Here is an 18,029-nt window from a genome sequence, read left to right as displayed (position 1 = left end):
AATTTAATTCATGATTTATAGGTGGTGGACGTGGTGGTGTTAAGGAACGTTCGTGTTGGTTGGCGGTTGTTGTTGTTGTTGTTAATAACGTAAAGGAACTTCGTCTGGCTTTGGAACAACGTGGTACTGATGATGATGTAGGTTGACAGCATGGGAAATTGCATGGCGGTGCAATATGGGGTGGGAATATCATTTCATTTGGGGAATCGGGAAACTATTGGGTTTGTAAGAGTTTGTGAGAGAGTATTTAGAGAGTTAGAAAATTAATACATAATTACCTCAACCATTTAATACATTGCCTAGATTAAATAAGAATCTACAAATTAAATTTATTGTGATTATTGTTAAATTGAACCCTTATAATAAGCATTTAATCGCTTTTAATAATATTTTTATATTTTAGGTTTGATACACATACATATTAGTTTTGTGGACTGGGTAGAGGAAATCTCAAACATTTCACATTTTTATTGAAGCTTTTCTTTAAATTTGGAGTACTGAATAGCACGTGGTCCTGCCTTAGTTCCCTGTTTGAAAGCGCTCTTCCTCTGAAAACTTTTGATAAGCGATCCCTCTCAGTTTTAACAAGAAAAACGTGTAGTTTTAGCTTTTCTTGTATTTATTTTGTCAGTTTTTATTGTTTCGTTAACTGTTTCTGCTTTATTAGTGTTGTTTTTATTTTTTTCGTCTTTATTATATTTGCTTTGTTTAGTACTTTGTTTGGTTCGTAAGGTATATTTTGTTTATATTTTCATTGCGTATGTTTATTATTGTTGTTTTGTTTCTGGCGATAAAATGTTTATTTATATCAAGAGTGGATAAAATCGAAGCTTCTATACATATCCGTAAAAATTAAATAAATAAAAAAACGGCAGTAAAAGCGGGACTTATGATTTTTTTAAAACATGGACTTGTCATTTTTTCCATAAGAAGCAAACACACGGGACTGGGAACAGTTGCAGGATCACTCCAGGACTATTTTAGGCATCATTTCAGTAAAACATCAAAACCATTTCGAAACTCTTTCGGGACAACTTTGGGACATCATAAAATAATCTCAAAATTATCCTGAAATTGTTCCCAATTGGTCCCGAAATTATTCTGAAGTGATCCTGTAACTGTCCCAATTTGGCTTTGAAATAGTCCTGAAATTATGCGGAAGATGTTCCGAAATGATAACTAAAATAATTCCGAGGTGATCCTGAAATTGGGACGATTTGAATTAACCGGTATGTCCCCTTCTGTTGGAAAAAAGCGAAAACTTCATGTTTTATTGTACAAATCGATAAGTCCATATTGTATGGGAAAAAATTATAAGTCCAGATTTTACTGCCGTTTTATTTTTTTACAGCACTTTTACAAATATTATATAAGTTCCGCTTTTATTCATTCTTAAAATAAATACACTTTTTATCGCCGGCTTTTATTTGTTGCTGTCGTGCTGCTTCATTTCTTCAGTGTGTTGTGTCTGTTTTTTCATTATGCTTATTTTGGGTGTTTACTTTGTCTTGTTTATTCAGTTTGATAAATTTTTTTGTTTTGTTCGTTTCGTAAATCGTGTTTTTTCTTTTATTTTTTTCTTTAGTAACGTTTTTCTGCTTTCTTCAATCGTTTCGTAAATCGTGTTTTTTTTCTTTTATTCATTTTGTTGGTTTGCTAGTTTTACTTGCTTCCCTAATTTATAATAACATTTTTCTGCTTTCTTCAATCTTCTTTGTTTTATTCTATTTATATTTTGTTTCTTTCCTTTGCCTAAGTAGTATTATTTGTTTTGTTTATTTTTTTTCCTTTATTTCCCTATTTACTTCTTTATTTTACTCAGTTCTTTACTTTATTTGTTTTATTTCATTTTATTTTCTTTGCTCCTTTTGATTTTGTTTCTTCATTTGTTCTATTCTTTTTGCTTCTTATTTAGTTTGTTTTCGTTGCGCTTAGTAATTTTGTATGCTTTTTTTTTGTTTTTTTTAGGTTTATTGACTTCCAATATTTTATGTGTTTGGTTTCTTATTTTTTTATTTCGCTCCTTCCTTGTTTTACTCAATTCTTTATTTTATTTGTTTTGTTTATTATATTTATTTCATTATTTTTGCCATTTTTTCCTGTTATTTATATTATTGATTTTCATTATTTGCCTTTTATAATTTTGTTTGTTTCATTTATTTTGGATTTTCGATGTCATTTTTATAATTTATTCTGTTTAAGTGTTTGTTGTTTATTTCGTTAGTTTCGATTGTATTGTTTTGTTTTATTGTCTTCGTTCGTACCGATTGTTTGCTTTGTCATTATGCCTCTTGTGTTTGTTTTATTTTTTATTATTTGTTTTGTTGTTATGTTAGGTATTCTTGTTTTATTTATCGTGTTTTTGTATTTGTATCGTTTTTTTAATGTTCGTATGTTTGTTTATTTCGATCATTTTATATATTCTGTTGTATTTTTTAATTTTAGTTGTTTAGTTTATTTGCATGTATTCGTTCTTTGTTTCGATTACTGTTTTAGTTTTCTTTGGTTTAGTCTTGGTAGCATCTTTGATTTAGTTAAGTTTGTTTGTTTGTTTCATTTATAAAGTTTGTTTTTCTTTATTTATTGTGCTTTATTTGTTTTGTTAAATCGTTCGATTAGTTAGTTATTTTCTTTTCGATTACATGGCTCGTTTTATTTGTTTCACTTATGTATTGTAATTTAACGTTTGTTTATTTTCCTTGATTGTTATTCTTTTTTTTTTATATAAAGCTTTTGTTCTTATTATTTTCTTTATTTTGTTTGCTTTTCTAAATCTGTCTAGCGATTGCGCAGACATCTCTTGCAGTGCGCAACAGTTCAAAGATTTGACGCACCAACTCACGCAGCTTTAGTTTCCATACTAGGCACGCCACCTATAGTTTGAAATATTGACTTAGACTTTAAAAAAAGTTTTAGATTGCTGTTTGAAACGCAGATTTGAGTGAGATATATAGATATCACGATGAATAACTTTACTTAAAAATGTCACTTAGATTAATTTAAAAAAGTTTTCAGTAGTTTTTTGAGCAAAATTAAACCATCTACATAGATCAAATAAAAGATTTATATCAAATTTAAAATTATGACATTATTACATTATTATATAGAATTTTTATTATAAAATAAAATCAATAGATCGCAAGCTCTATACACTGATATATGTATGTATGTGTAACAAACTAAAAAATTAAAGCGAAAAATGTTATTTGGTGACTATTATAAGGGTTAAATAGACAACATTAAGATTCTAGTAATTAGTATTTTTTACAACGACTTCACGTATAATGCTTAAATATTTCAATTGCATTCGTAATTTACACTAAAGTGCACTAAATATTTTTGAATTATTTCGAATTTTCGAGAATAATTTGAAAATGAAAAAATTAAATATTAATTTTAAAATGTGTACTAAATTCAATTGTAATCGAAATCGTATACTAAACTAAAAGTATTTTGTCATGTAAAAATGTCTATAAATCAAATTCATAGAAATTTTCTTACCTTCGATTCGGACATCCACACGGCACCGCTTTGTTGTAAATCGATAGCATCACGCAACTTTCGATACCACGATTCTTCGTCATTTAAAATTATTTGAGTACTAAATATATGAGACCAGATACGTTCAAGCTTTTGACATTGTTCTAGTAATTTTTTCGAACTCTTATGTGCAGATTTGGGTAAACCATGACGCAATAGTTTAATGACATGCTTATTATCAGTCTTCAAGAATATAACAATCGGATAGAATTGAGCATAATTTAAACGATCCACAGCATTTGGTGTTATATCCAAAAGTGCATGTTTACCGCGATCCATTATATCACGTATATTTGATAGACGTACTATACGACATTTCGAATTCGTTTTATCGTCATCTTGAAGTGGCACAGAGAATTTATCGGGAAAATCTTTAGCAAGTTTTTCGCGTGCTAAATCGGATACGGGTCCGAAAAGTACTAAGGGGCGTACAAAACCCGGATGGCGTAGCACAACGCGTTCATAAGCAGGGAATTTGGATATGCTATCGGCGAATACTACATCGTCCCAATTTTCTCTGTTCAAACTTTTGGAACGGCGCTGAGTAGAACTGTGAAAATGAGAAAAAAAGGTTAGGGTGAATTATACATATAAGATTATAGATTAAGGCCTAGTTTCGAGGCAGCATTGCAGGGATTTTGAATAAGAAACATATGTATATATATCATAAAACATTTCACTTCAAAACTAGTTCAGATATGCTTAGGGGCCAATTAAATATGATTTCATGGCGTAATCAGATTCTTCCTAGATTATGTGGGCATGTTTTAAAGGCCTTCGGGATTCATTTTGAAATTATCTATTAATTATTAATAGAATAGTCCTCAAATAGTCCAAAAACTCTACTTGAAATAGCCCCGAGATGGTTCCGAAAATAATCTCGAAATATCATCCAAAATTATCGATACTAAGCCGAAATCGTGTCGAAATTAAGACTGATATGTTTTCAAAATGATATAAAAAATAGTACCGAAATTCCCCCTGATAGTCCGAAAATTATAATACTTAGTACCTAAGGAATATTTAAATTATTCGTTGAGAATTGGTTCCGTAATATCATAGGACGCCTTAGACCAGCTACAGCATGAGTATAATGTCGTTCGCCAATTGGATTAAGGAATGGGTTTCAATGATTCTCCGTTTATCCCGAAATAGCCTTCAAATAAATGGACTCGAAAATCAGATCGTCCTGGTTTCGGAATTAGCACGAAACAGTCTAAAAGTATAAGCCCAGAACAATTCTTAAATCATATCAAAAGATCAGAAATCTTTCACAAACTGGAGAATTGCAAGATATGCTCCCGATTTAGTTATTCATTCACTAGTCTCCTTCAACGATATCTGGACGGAGTTCGATTATATTTTGGAATGAGCACGAACTGGTCATGAATTAAATTTCTTTATTATAGGGATAGAAGGATTTAGCAAAGTCTTTCATTAATTAAATTAAAATAGTTCTTAAAATAATGCAACAAGGTATCTGAAAATTTCGAAGTGATGCCAAAATAATAAAAGAATGGCCCCACAATATTATAGAAAATAATAACGAAATGTTACAAGGCACGTTATTATCGCGAAATATTACAAAACAGTTTATCCTAGTTTCGAAATGAGTTCGATTTTAGCCTGCATTGACCCAAAAATAGTCTAGAAGTGATCCCGAAATTATATAGAAACAATATCAAAATATCCCGCATTAAATCCAAAATAGTTTTTGTAATAATCCCGCAAACAGTCCCATTCATCCATTCAGCGCAATCCTGAAATCATACCGATTTGTAACAGGAGGCCTTAAATTAAACGAGGAATGTGTCTTGCAATCATCTATTAATATTGATCTCCAAAAATTTATTTTTAATGCCGAAATAGTCCCTAACGAATGCCGTAGGGATTTCGAAAATTTATCACATAACAATTTCTAAGTTATATCGAAATAATCAAAAAATTGCCCCACAGTAGTATCAAAAACAGTGTTAGAAACACTACAAAAATATCCCGCAGTACATCCGAAATAGGTTTTGTGACAAGAAGAACGACTCAAAGGTTCCGTCCGAAACTAATTCCGAAATACACCCATCCCGTTATATTTCAAAATGATTCCGAAATACTACAGCCACAAAACTCTACAGTTCGGAAAATTTAATAGGAGAATCACGGAATTCTCCCAGAAACAATAACAAAATATACAAAACTTGAAATAATCTCACGAAATATATGAACTCACTCAAAAGATCCCTCATAAGCCATGGACAGTTTTTATAATAACTTTATAAAGATCTTGAAAATAACCGTAAAGCTTCCTCAAAAATCATTGCGTAATAGTATCGAATTGATACCGAAGTAATAACGTTATGGTATTGAAAATAATTTTAAAAGGAGAAAATCGTGAGGAAAGAGTCCCATAACCACTATCAAAACGTGACTAAAGTTATTTCGCTGTAATGATCCCGAAAAGAACTAACAACTGTCGCGAAAGAGCGAAAGGGTCCCGGAAAGCTTTCAGAAATATTCTCGAAACTTGACAAAGTGAGAAATTATCCGAAGGAGTTCCAATTTTGGCCAATCCTAGTTTGGAGGCTATGCTGAGTGGCCCGAAATTATTCCAAAACGCATCTAACTACTAACGAAGCGAATTTGAACATTACGAGATGCGCTGCTATCCGCGATCTATTGTTTTTTATTCAAAACTACTTTAACAGTAATACAATTTTTCCAAAACTAGCTCAATCCCCGCTTTTAAAATATGGTTCAATACGTACCGTCTTCTGCGGAAAAAGTTCCCCCGCGACTCATTCGAATTCATCTCCTTTTTGTTTGCATTGAATTGTGCCGTTGCTAATTCCTCGGCGCGCGCCTTATTCGGTATAACACCACGTTGCATCTCCTGATGTCCACGACCTATCTTCAGCACCTGCCACGAACCGACAACACCATTATGTAGCGTATCAATAACTCGAAATACATCGCCAGCTTTAAAAGCCATCTCGCCCTTTGATGGATTATCGCAGTGAAAATGAGTTTTAATATGAAAAGAATCACCACGCTGATTCGTCACCACTTCATCGTATTCCTCTTTGCAGTATTGCACTATCAAATCAATGCGATCTTGCAAGCTCAATAAAAAGAGTACAGCTTCCTCACGTGTCACACCATGCATATCCATATCGTTGACTTTGAGAATTTTATCACCTGGCGTGAGACCTTGCAATGAAGCTGGCGAACCCGGTTGCACGGCTGTCACAAATATGCCCGACTCATTACCGCCCGTCAAGCGTATACCGACGCTACCTTCTTTTTGAAATGAGATAAAACGTGGCTCTGACGATTGTCTGTTATGTGCTGCTAATTGCTCAGACTCGTATATTTGACGTCGTGTGCCATAAAAGTCTTCGGTGCTGCCACTGGCATTACCGCCACGTGGTGGTGGTGGTCTTGGCGGTTCTTCGGTACGCGCACGTCCACCATTTTGTTGCGGCGTTACTGGGCGATCAAGCTGTGACAGCGAAACACCTTCCATTATGGGACCACGCGAACGTCCCCGCGGCGTTAAGTTGCTCTTCTCATCATTCAAACCATTTGCGGTGCCACGTGTCGGTGGTTGTACATATAAATTTTGTGATGCGTAATTGGCCCCACCATTCAAATAGGGATCATCTAAATTATTACTACAATTTGATAGTTGCGCTTGATGACTTATATATAAATTCGATTGCGTTGCAGAATTATTTAATTGATTAGTCATTGCCGTTGTTACAGCTTGATTAGTGATATCGCGTAGCACAACTAAATTCAGTCGCTCCTTACAGCCATCGATAATTTTTTTGGCCTCTTTCAAACTCATCGTATCACCACAATTTGTATTATGTATTCGCGTGATTACATCACCTTCTTGCAGTGAATAACCGTTAGCGTTTAACTGATCACGCGCTTTTGTTGAAATCTCTTTAATAAATAATCTACAGCCGAGCACAATGCCATAATCATCCTTCTTACTTCCTTTAGTGAGTGTAACTTTGATCGGTTGTGCTGTGGTATTGTTTTGCACAAATGACGTATTCAATGAATTTGATTGACTCATTGTACCACCCGGCATTGCGTTTGGCGATTGCATTGGTATGCCGCTAGCACCACTCGTATTTGGTGCGCTTAATCCAACCGAACTCATGCTGTGGGAGTGATGCGTTTGCACTGCTGCGGATATGGGGACGCGTCGTTTTACAACGAGTGTTACTGTGTTACCACTATCTCTTAAAACTTGTACCGCTGTAGCGTATTCAACATTTTCTAAGGAGACTCCATTCACCGATATTATACGATCGTTCACTCTGTAAGGGGAAATAGAGAAATAAGAAGATTTAAAAAATAAAGATAATAGATATCAGTTATAATGTCCGTTGTGATGTCAAAAATGTACAGATCACCTTTCACATTTTAATTTGGCGATCAGCTCGAAATAGTCCCCGATCTAGACGAATCTCCATATGTTTACAAGGCTAGGTTGATCCCCGTAGCAAATAAAAATATAGGTGTGACTACCAAGTATTCCCAAAGTTCGATGTTTAAACTTACAGTTGTACGTCTAGAAAACTAGAAATCGCCTGGAGTTTGAGGTTCAACGACAACAGAGGTAACTTTACCAGAAAGAAATAACTTCAGGTTTTTTGGGAGAATGATCGTTGGCTTCTTATCGGTAACAACCGGTACAGACAAGTTATTGTTTATGTACGAATAATCGGATTCTTAGTGATTTCATATCGGCATGTTATCGAAGGGTTCCACAAGTGCCGTCGATTTTATATTAAATTTTTTTCGGTATCTGTTTTATAATAAACCGATGAGTCGATAAGCAACAGATAAGTTTTCAAAATACCAAACCGATAACCTTTTTGATAAGAAATCGATAGTTTTTTGATAAGACATCGATAAATTTTTCATAGAAAATTTTCCATTACATACCGATTATGAATCGATAACCTTTCTAAAACATGTCGACAACAAATCGATAACTTTTCGGAAAAAATCCAAAATTTCCGGTTAACAAATTAGTAATAATGTTGGTAGCTTTTCGAAAAATTAATTTTTCGGTAAAAAATCGATAACTTATCGACTCAGTAGCAAATTTAAAATAGTTCTAAAGCAAGTCGATAACTCTTTTATACCTTGCCGATAGCTCTACTATAACAAACCGATAACGCGTCGCTTGGAAGTGGATAACAAAACAATAACAAGCCGTTAAAACTTCGATAACAAATTGAAAACACGCCGTCCGATTTTGACTTCTAATCTTTCATTTTCCTTTCTCTCATTTATTCTATTCCCTTAGTTTTTTTCCAGCTCTTCCTTTCGTTTTCTGTACTTCACGTGCCTTGCATTGATTTTATGTCTGATTTCGCCCATATCAACTCTGCAACGTACATAGTTCTCACAATACGCCACAGTGTAGTGACTACACTAGCGCTTACATTCTGACCTTCCCTACATTACGAGCAACGAATGTTTCCACAGCAAAAGACTTCCTTTATTATGTTGAGAGAGTCTTGGTAAGCAACCTTTTTTATTCATTTAAATACTACCCCAATTTATTTTTAATTGTAACTTGATAGAGAAGCACTATAATTCCTCCTAATACCCTCTCGAAATCTGCGGTCGTTTTCACATAGTCGTCTTTTCAAACTTTGGTTAAAGGAGAAGCAGGCAATACTATGTGAAAGACCCCAGCGAGTTAGGGGGCTTAGAATATACTCACGGCAGGTATGCCTGAGGCGACTAAAGTACCAAATTGATTTAAAGGGGTTGTGCAGCGCAGCCCTTTCAAGGTGTTGCCAGCGCAAAATATAGCTTCTCCAACCCAATTGTCTACCTCATCTACCGTGGCGAATCCTGTTACTTTAACAGCCGAGGCTCTGGCGACCCCAAGTTCCTCATGGACCTAGGGGGTGGGAGGGCGGTATGGCCTTGAAGATTTCATGTGGTCATACTAAATCGTTTCCAGGATGGTCCGGCTGGTGCCTTAATGGTGCTTGCTACAGGAACGTACCGGATCTGTATCCGGCAAAGGACCGTCAACATCGGTAACACTCCCCAAGACCTTCGGGAGCGTCGTTATCGCTACAATAATCACAAAAGAACATTAGAAGAAAATAAAGAATTTCCCAAGATGATAACTTATTAATTTTAGAAATGGCATATCAAAAAAACCCTTATCGACCACCTGTCTGATGTACATATTGAGGTGCCAGATTTAAGTGTATACTAGGCCTAGCTGTCTCACACGATCAGATCTTGCCGACGCCAACCTCATAAGCCTGCAAAACGCATGGGTATTATTCGGAATAAAAGTACGGCGGCACGAAATAACAGATATTTGGATGCTAGCGTAAGCGTCGGCTGCCAGTCAACGCACGGAGAGCTGACTTTGCAATATACTGACTTAAGGTGTATAAAATGATAGGAACTAGAATGTGGGGGCCTTGTCTCACTTTCTTCTCCACTTCCTTTTCCTCTCCCACTATACCTCCCTCCCTCGCTCTTCCCCTCTCTTTCACTCTTTCTCCCTCTCATACTAATATACATATGAAAGTTCAAAATTAAGTGCATAACTTTATCTACACTTCTGAAATTGCTGCGCAGAAAATTAAAAAAAAAATAAATGTAAGGCGCGATAACCTCCGAAGAGATCTAAGGCCGAGCTTCCCTTCCAATTTGCGTCGTACTCCTCTTGATTTTCCCTACAAACTGGCTGGACGAGACCTACATGTTTTATGCCGACTCCAAACGGCATCTACAAGGCAGATGAGTTTTCACTGAGAGCTTTTCATGGAAGAAATACACTCGGAGTGCTTGCCAGACACTGTCGAGGGGCGACCCCGCTTAGAAAAATTTTCTTCTAATTGAAAAACCTCATTTCTAAAATTTTGATGTTGCTTTGACCGGGGTGTGAACCCAGGGCATACGGTGTGGTAGGCGGAGCACGCTAAAATTGGCCGCCAAAATTAGCAGAAAATTAGTACTCCTAAATTTCAATACGCATTATACTCTGATTCAACTGAAATTTGTGTCTATGTTGTACCTCTACAAATGGTGTGTGGCGACTATTCACCGCAATCGATTGAGCTATAGGTTATACACTATGGCCAACAAAGGTGTGTGTCTCCGCTGTTCGGTACAACCCGTTCTGTAGCTAGTTATTTAACCACTACCACTTGATGGGTCTCCTAAACATTATCTAAGTGATGATAACCGCTTTTTTAGCCGCAAATGTAGATGTATATACATATAAAAAACACGGCTAATATGTCATATTACTTACTGTAAACGCTCTTCCGCTGGACCGCCTTTTAAAACATCGCTTACAGCAATCGATGGATCACCATTGGCAAAATGTGGATTATCACGACCACCTGAAACGGCAATACCAAAACCATAACCCGGCACACGTGTTACTGAAACCGTATGATATTCCCATGTCGTGCGATCACCCTGTAATTAAAATATGCATATACTGTTATTAACTAATTTTCAACACAACACATTGGCACATACTTAATAAAACTATGTACAGATATAAAAATATTTGTATATTTTAATTGCATTCATATATGTACATACATACATACTTAAGGGTGCCAAGCTCGAGTGCCTTCTAACTTATTGATACGAGCTGTATGCACCAACGTAAGCCGGCATATTTGAAGTTAGTGCGGAAGTGCAACGTTCTTCCGCCAAACAGCCAAATTAATTTTATAACTTACATTAAGGTGGTCAAAAACAATCAAAGAAAAAATACAAAACCTCGCTTATGCATACTTAAAATTAAAAGCCCGTTGAATGAGTATTCACTTGGAAGTATGCGCTCCCAGAAATTTGTAGCTTTTATAAAACGACAAAAGTCTGGCGGTCACGGGCTCTTTCCTTAATGATTGAGCTTTGTACAAAGATTAAAAGAAAAATGTAAATGGGTGTGGACTCGCCGTACAGGAGGAAAAATTTCAAATACTGCTTCATTTACAGCAGCGAACAAAAAATAGAAGTGGCAATTTCGATCAAATTCATCAACCAAATTATTCTTCTTTTATTTTCGCTATTGTCACCGCTCTCTCGAAAATGTTTACAAAAAAAATCGAAAACTCGAAATAACACGTAAGAAAGTCTAACTTCAGGTGAAACCGATCATTATATACACAGCTGTGCACTTGAAACGCTGTTGTTGTTTGCTTTGTGTGGTTAGTAGTGTTATAAGGCTACCACTAATGAATTTGAGCGGGTAAAAACGAAGTATAACAGTTGTAGCTACGAAAAAAAAAAAAATTTTTTTTTTATGGCAAATTTCGTTCCAATTGGGAGATTTTTGTTCGAATAACTATGACCTTAAAAGTATTTTGGAAAGAGTAATAAAAAAGGGCCGGGTCACGCCTATTTTCAAAATTAGTTTAAGTTTTGTTCTTAGCCCAACCATACCACTACCGAGGTAGAATATTAGTCAAATGTAGTTAAATACCATAGAGTTATTGTAAACTTTGTTAAGGAAAAGTGGGCGTGGTCTTTAAACGGTTTAGATTATCTGCGTTCAGTCTATACAATTTGGCAAGGAGGGTGTCTCTGCCAAATTTCAATGTTATATCTTTAACGGCTTTTGATTTACCGCTTGTTAAACTTCAAAATTTTCTTCTTCTAAATGTGGGTGGTGCCACGCCCATATTCCAATTTTTTTTAGAATTTATATTTTGCGTCATAAAACGAATCCACCTACCACATTTCATTTGCTTAGCGGTATTCGTTTTTGAATTTTCAAATTTTTTCCGTTTTCCCAAATTTTCGATATCGAAAGAGTGGGCATGGTTATCGTCCAATTTCGCTCATTTTCAATACCAATCTATTCTGCGAGCAGTTATGCCCGTATACCGAATTTCAATATTTGCTCACGTTATCATATCAGTGGACGGACGGACGGACGGACGGACAGACGGACAGACGGACATGACTTAATCAAATTTTTTTTTCGATACTGATGAATTTGATTTATGGAAGTCTATATATTGTGACGAATATTAGCATCATTAAGCTGATACTAAGTAAATAAAGGCACAACAACAATAAAGCAAGCTGCCACTCTTGTGTACATCAAATCAATCATCATTTACACACATACATATAAGGCAATGAAGAGATAACTCATACACAAATGTAGTCATCAGAAGAAGTGTTACTCACACATACACACGCATATATGTATGTAGCTCAATTACCAAGCAGGAGATACCGCAGTTCTAGAAGGCGAAACGTCCAGACTTTAGTAGAACTATGCGAATGAAGAAACGGAGAGTATAAAAGCAGCACAAGCTGAGTAATCAGTAATCAGTTTGATTTAAACACGCTGTTAGTTGTGAAGTATAATTGTGAAGTACTACTCTCAAATTAGTCTAAATCAAGATCAGTTTCCAATGCGGAATATTGGAGTTATTTATTCGACAGTTCAACGATTCGAATGTTAGCAGAGGGTTTGGAATAAGAGGAATTTCCTTAAATTCGTTACAATATCTATCTCGATTCCTTTATACCTGTACAACCAAACGTTATCCAATCAAAGTTATAATACCCTGTGTACAAGTACAGCTGGGTATAAAAAGTTTGAATATTTTGTAAAAGGAATCTCGAATTTTTTCGTTTCAAATTCAGAATTTATGGAAATTTCTTTGTTTAAGTTATCGAAAAAGTTTATTGAGAAATTTGAGTATTTTTATTGGAAATCCACAGCTTGTTGTAGAATTATCGATTCCACCCTAATATAAATATATATTTATTTTAGAATTATTTATACTTAACACAATATTACTTTTTTGCTTACCGCAACATTATTTAACACATGATTTGAGAATTTCATTTTCACGCAATCCGATGGTTTTATTACAATAAATTCGTATTTCTAGGTCTTGACATATCAGCTCTTAGAGTTAATGGTTCAGAGTAAAGCCTTTCCCAATTTAAAATTTTTACCAACCCTTTGCCCGTATCCAATCAAGATCAAAATTAATCTGTCATATTTTCGACCACGTTATTACCGTCTGAGGGGCAAAAAATTAATATTTTTATTTATAAAGACCATCCTCAAGTACCTAGGCCGTTCGGTATGGTAAAGGTCAGTGGCTCGCAGACTCCACTTCACCATCTCCCGTGAAGCTGCAGCAAAAAAAATTTTAATATTTAAAGATCTACCTCCTGTAAAAGTTAAAGTCCGGCAAGTGTTTGCTTAGCTGGTTCGAGGACCATCTAGACAAGAGCAAGCCACAGGTGGCCGAATTCCCTACAGCCCTACACGTGGACCAAATGGTCCACTTGACAATTGCCAGAGATACTGTTTTTGCCCAACACCACACGTGCGCTCAAAGCTTTAATGAACTCTTGACCCTCCAAGTAGATTATAAATTCTCTTACCGTAGTTGCACTGGCTATCATCACATCTAACACATCCGCAACCGCGGAAACTTGTGCAATAGGGCATCTTAAACTTGTTTTCTGCCCACTTTGACCCATCCGTGAGCCACTGTTTGTTGGAATTCAAAGGGGTTGTGTAGCGCAACTCTTTCAAGGGGTTGCCTTAGAAGTTTATAGCTTCTGCAAGCTAATTCCCATCCTCACCTATCCATGACGAATGTTGTTTTTTTAAAAGGTGAGACTTTAGTAACGCAAATTCCTCACTTAAAGAGTTTTTCACATGACCTGGAAAGCTCAACGTGGTCACATCAAATCGTTGCCGAGATGGTCAGGGTAGTACCGTAATGCTGCTGGTTTCTAAAACGTAGCAGCTGTGGGAGTTACTAGAGGGGGGATTTTGTATACCCTTAAAAAAAGGACCATTATTCCAGGGTTGATAGCCTGTCCACATAACTCATCCTACCTAGTCACCAAAATAGAAGCTTGTAAAAGCGCTCAGTCAAAGACGCCTCGGTTCCTTAAAAAAACATTTCCATTGACCCAGGCAAGAAATTGTTAGACAACTCTTCCATGTCAAGAAAGGCATCCAGAAAAAAATCGTTGAGCTCTAGCTACCTTCTTATTTGCTTTTCACCGAATAAAATAGCAGTTTTCTCCGTTGACCTTCTCTTAGAATGGGCATTCTGCGGTGGCGACTATAACCCACGAAGAATCACACACGGTATGTAAAGATGAATGAAGCGCGTCAAAATTTTTAAGAGAAACGACTAGAGACTGATTTGTTATGTAAGATCTCCTACTGACCTGAACAAAGGTAAATGAAGTGCAACCAGGTGCAAAGAAATTTTTATGCAGATGGCTCTGCAACATCTAGGGTTTGAGAGAATCAATAGGACCGATATTTGCTTCCTTGCATTTGTTGAAAGGCATTTCAGTAGATACAACAATCGCCGCTGGTCCAGGTAGAGTTTCTTGTGCAACTGTTAGAAAAAAGACGATTCTAAATTCCTTACAGAAGGAGAGCGTGAGTGGTGCGATGACCTTGAATTTTCAACATGGTCATACCAAATCGTTCTCGAGATAGTCAGGATAGTACCTTAATAGTGCTTGTTAGCGGAACATACCGGATCTGCATCCGGCAAAGGACCATCAACATCGATAACACTCCCCAAGGCTTTCGGGGAGTGTCCTTATCGCTACAACAACAACAATAACCTTAGAGAAGCTACAAAACCAACAACAAGCTGTTTATTCATAAGTTCTATACTTTCTAAAATTAAGTTAAGTAGCTCTAGTTTCCCTGATTAAAATTTAACTGAAAATTATGAAATAAAATTAACTCGAAGCACGTTAAATATTTTTGTTCTATAACTTCTTATACCCCTAACCCTAAGATCTGCAAAGTTTCTTATTGTTGTGATTTCAGTTCATAGCAAGACTTTCAGCTCAGCTCAGTATTGGCGTAAATGTTCTCAAAAAGCACCCTTAAATGACGAAGTAGCTTCTAGATGACCGCTAAACTTTCAGATAGTTTACTGTGACGTCACAACCATATAAAGCTTGAATTTCACCAGAGCCCAACGGAGTTTTGAATACGAGTTATTGCTTATATATTATTAGAAACAAAATTTCATGAATGCAAATTTATCTTCACTTTTCCATTGCACTTTATAATGATTCTGCCTTAAATATTGGAAACTTTTTAGTTTCTTAAATATTTTGAATATTATTTTACTTCTTCTTGTGAAAAAATTTGAAACTACATCTGCACATCACTGTTCCAAATTAAATGAATTTCACAAACTAATTTTTCGTTGACATTGCAAAATTATGCAATTTGTATTCTTCTTATCGTTAAGGTAACACCCGATAAAAGCGCGTTTTTTTACATGCAATTCTACGAAGCTCCAAATCGCAGGCAAACAAAAAATACAAATGGGTATGTGAATGAATTAAATGTTCACACTTTGAAACGCGATATGAAACTAGCCAACTTACGGAGTTTCTGTTTGGATTGAGCCCACAAAACGGCCGGCTTTGCTGTCTCTAAAATTTAATGGAAAGCCAACTTAAGTATATTGTACGGACATACATATATACTATACAGATCTACATATGCGTATGTGCATTAGACTGTCTGACAAACAAAATTTATTAATATTTTCCATTCAAGCTAAGCTTTTTATTTATACAACTAGTCTGAAGTTTTTAAGTTTTTTAAAATTTGTTTAAAACATAGCACATACGACGAAAAAAAGAAATTTTAAGGTTAGGTTAGCTTGAACTGGTTGGTCAATAAAGACATCATATAGACTGAATGTGTCTATAGTGTTGCGGAAAACCGTCAATTAGGTACCAGGGCTTACGTTGTAAAATAACTCCGTCCTTTTGGCAAATGTTTTCTAAAACCTACATAGCTTAATAGCAGCCTCGAGATCTGGCAACTTTGACGCCGCTAGCAGCTGGAGCCTCGACTTGGCGAGTGCACGGACACAGAACGTGCTCAGCAGTTGCTTCCTGCAGCTCGCTCTTCATACATACATCTGTTGTTTCTGATGAAGCATAACTTGTAAGTATGTGTTTCTCTTTAGAGATATAAGCAACTTTGTGAGGCTGAAAGAAGAACTTGTGAATTACCAACATTTTTTTTTTTGATCAACAAATTCTTCACTGGTTATGTTTTCGGGTACTGGGATGCAAGTCATTCGATCTAAGCTTGAGAATTAGAAAAAGTCTCAAATCTCAAGCATTGTTTCTCAATGTTAATTCTTACATTGTTTCGCAATGTTCGTTCAACTTGAGAATCATCGCTGGGCAAAAAGTGTTGTTTTTCAAGTTGAGAAAATATTTTTCTTAACTTGTACTCAAATCTGATTCTATAATTCCACTCAAATATGAGATTTCTATATTGAAAATTGGAGTATTATAAGATAATGACATTGGATAGCAACTTGAAAACCAAAACTTCCGCAAAGGTTAGAGAATAATTAAAGAATAATTTCGATTATCAACTTAACCATAAATTTCTCAATGGTTCAACTACAACTTTAAAGTAAAAATTCCTTAAAAGTAAAAAAAAATTATAGAATGAACATGGATATCAACTTTAGAACTAAGAATTTCGCAAAAGTTGAATGATAATTAGAAAATGATGTTGGATATCAACTTCTCAATTGTTGAATAATAATTTTAGAATCATCTTGAATATAAGCAGGACAAATGTTGGTGAATAATTGTAGAATGATTTTGTACTGTGGCTTGAGCAGTGAAAGCAGCACAATACGCTTTAGGAGATATTTTTTTATTGGCATTCCCATAAAATATTGAGATTATTTGTGCCTTTTGTCCCGCATTTGTCGGGAGTTTGTATCCGGACGCATCCTCTTTGTCGAAATTATTTTTTTATCAGGATTTGGTCGTGTCTAGATTAATAAATTCTAACTCTTGCTTCTTACTTGTTCCGCAACAATACTTTATGATTTTTTTTGGCAAAACTTTTGAATATTTTTAGATTATCCTGCAATTCGGTTAACCTTACTGTGTTTCTCACAAGCACACTTTCGGGAATCAACTTGACTGCTAAGCTATTAGTTGAGCTATTCTGAACGTACCCTTTTACCATACCAAACATATGTTTTGACACACATTACCTACTGAACAAGTTATTTTTAGTGCGCCCTACGTTGGGCGCCTGGTTTAGCTTACGTGTACATTTGCGTGGATACAAAAGTTAATAAAACGGATTTTGAATCAACAAAGAAAGAGGATTGTTTGTTTGTTTAGAAAAGCCTATAGCAAAACTTCAATAAGTATAAGTAAAGCAAAAATTTCAATAAAACTGCAAGAATACAGCCGTCTTAATAAAAAATGTGGGTATCTGCAATTTTTTTGAAGATAAGTAATTTGCAAAAGCGTCAAATTCGCGTAAAAGGAATTCAGATTTGATTTTTTTGTAATAAATAGTTCAATATGTCAGTTTCAGTAGGAATTTAGATACACACATTCTTTCTCAGGACGGCAGAATAATAGCCGTGTTTTTTAACACGCGTATATCCGTT

The 18,029-nt window shown here is 35.4% G+C and overlaps 1 protein-coding gene across 9 annotated transcripts in view; it reads right to left on the bottom strand.

Annotated features, from left to right (window-relative positions):
* The window catches only part of pyd (polychaetoid), a 174,418-nt gene that overhangs the window by 40,253 nt on the left and 116,136 nt on the right, over positions 1–18,029 (bottom strand). For 8 of the 9 annotated variants that reach the window (XM_067786932.1, XM_067786921.1, XM_067786983.1 and 5 more), the window contains 3 exons: positions 10,850–11,019; positions 6,300–7,865; positions 3,502–4,090 (listed from right to left, as the gene is read on the bottom strand). In XM_067786932.1, coding sequence (XP_067643033.1) covers positions 3,502–4,090; positions 6,300–7,865; positions 10,850–11,019 — 2,325 coding nt within the window. Of the gene's footprint in view, positions 1–3,501; positions 4,091–6,299; positions 7,866–10,849; positions 11,020–13,384; positions 13,602–15,706; positions 15,929–18,029 lie in introns of those variants that run through there. The other variant, XM_067786975.1, reaches the window with a different exon arrangement.

Source organism: Eurosta solidaginis, chromosome 1 (assembly GCF_040869045.1).
Source record: "Eurosta solidaginis isolate ZX-2024a chromosome 1, ASM4086904v1, whole genome shotgun sequence".
Lineage (NCBI taxonomy): Eukaryota > Metazoa > Arthropoda > Insecta > Diptera > Tephritidae > Eurosta > Eurosta solidaginis.
The sequence above is the reverse complement of the archived record's forward strand: the minus strand, read 5'-3'. Positions and strand labels throughout refer to the sequence as shown.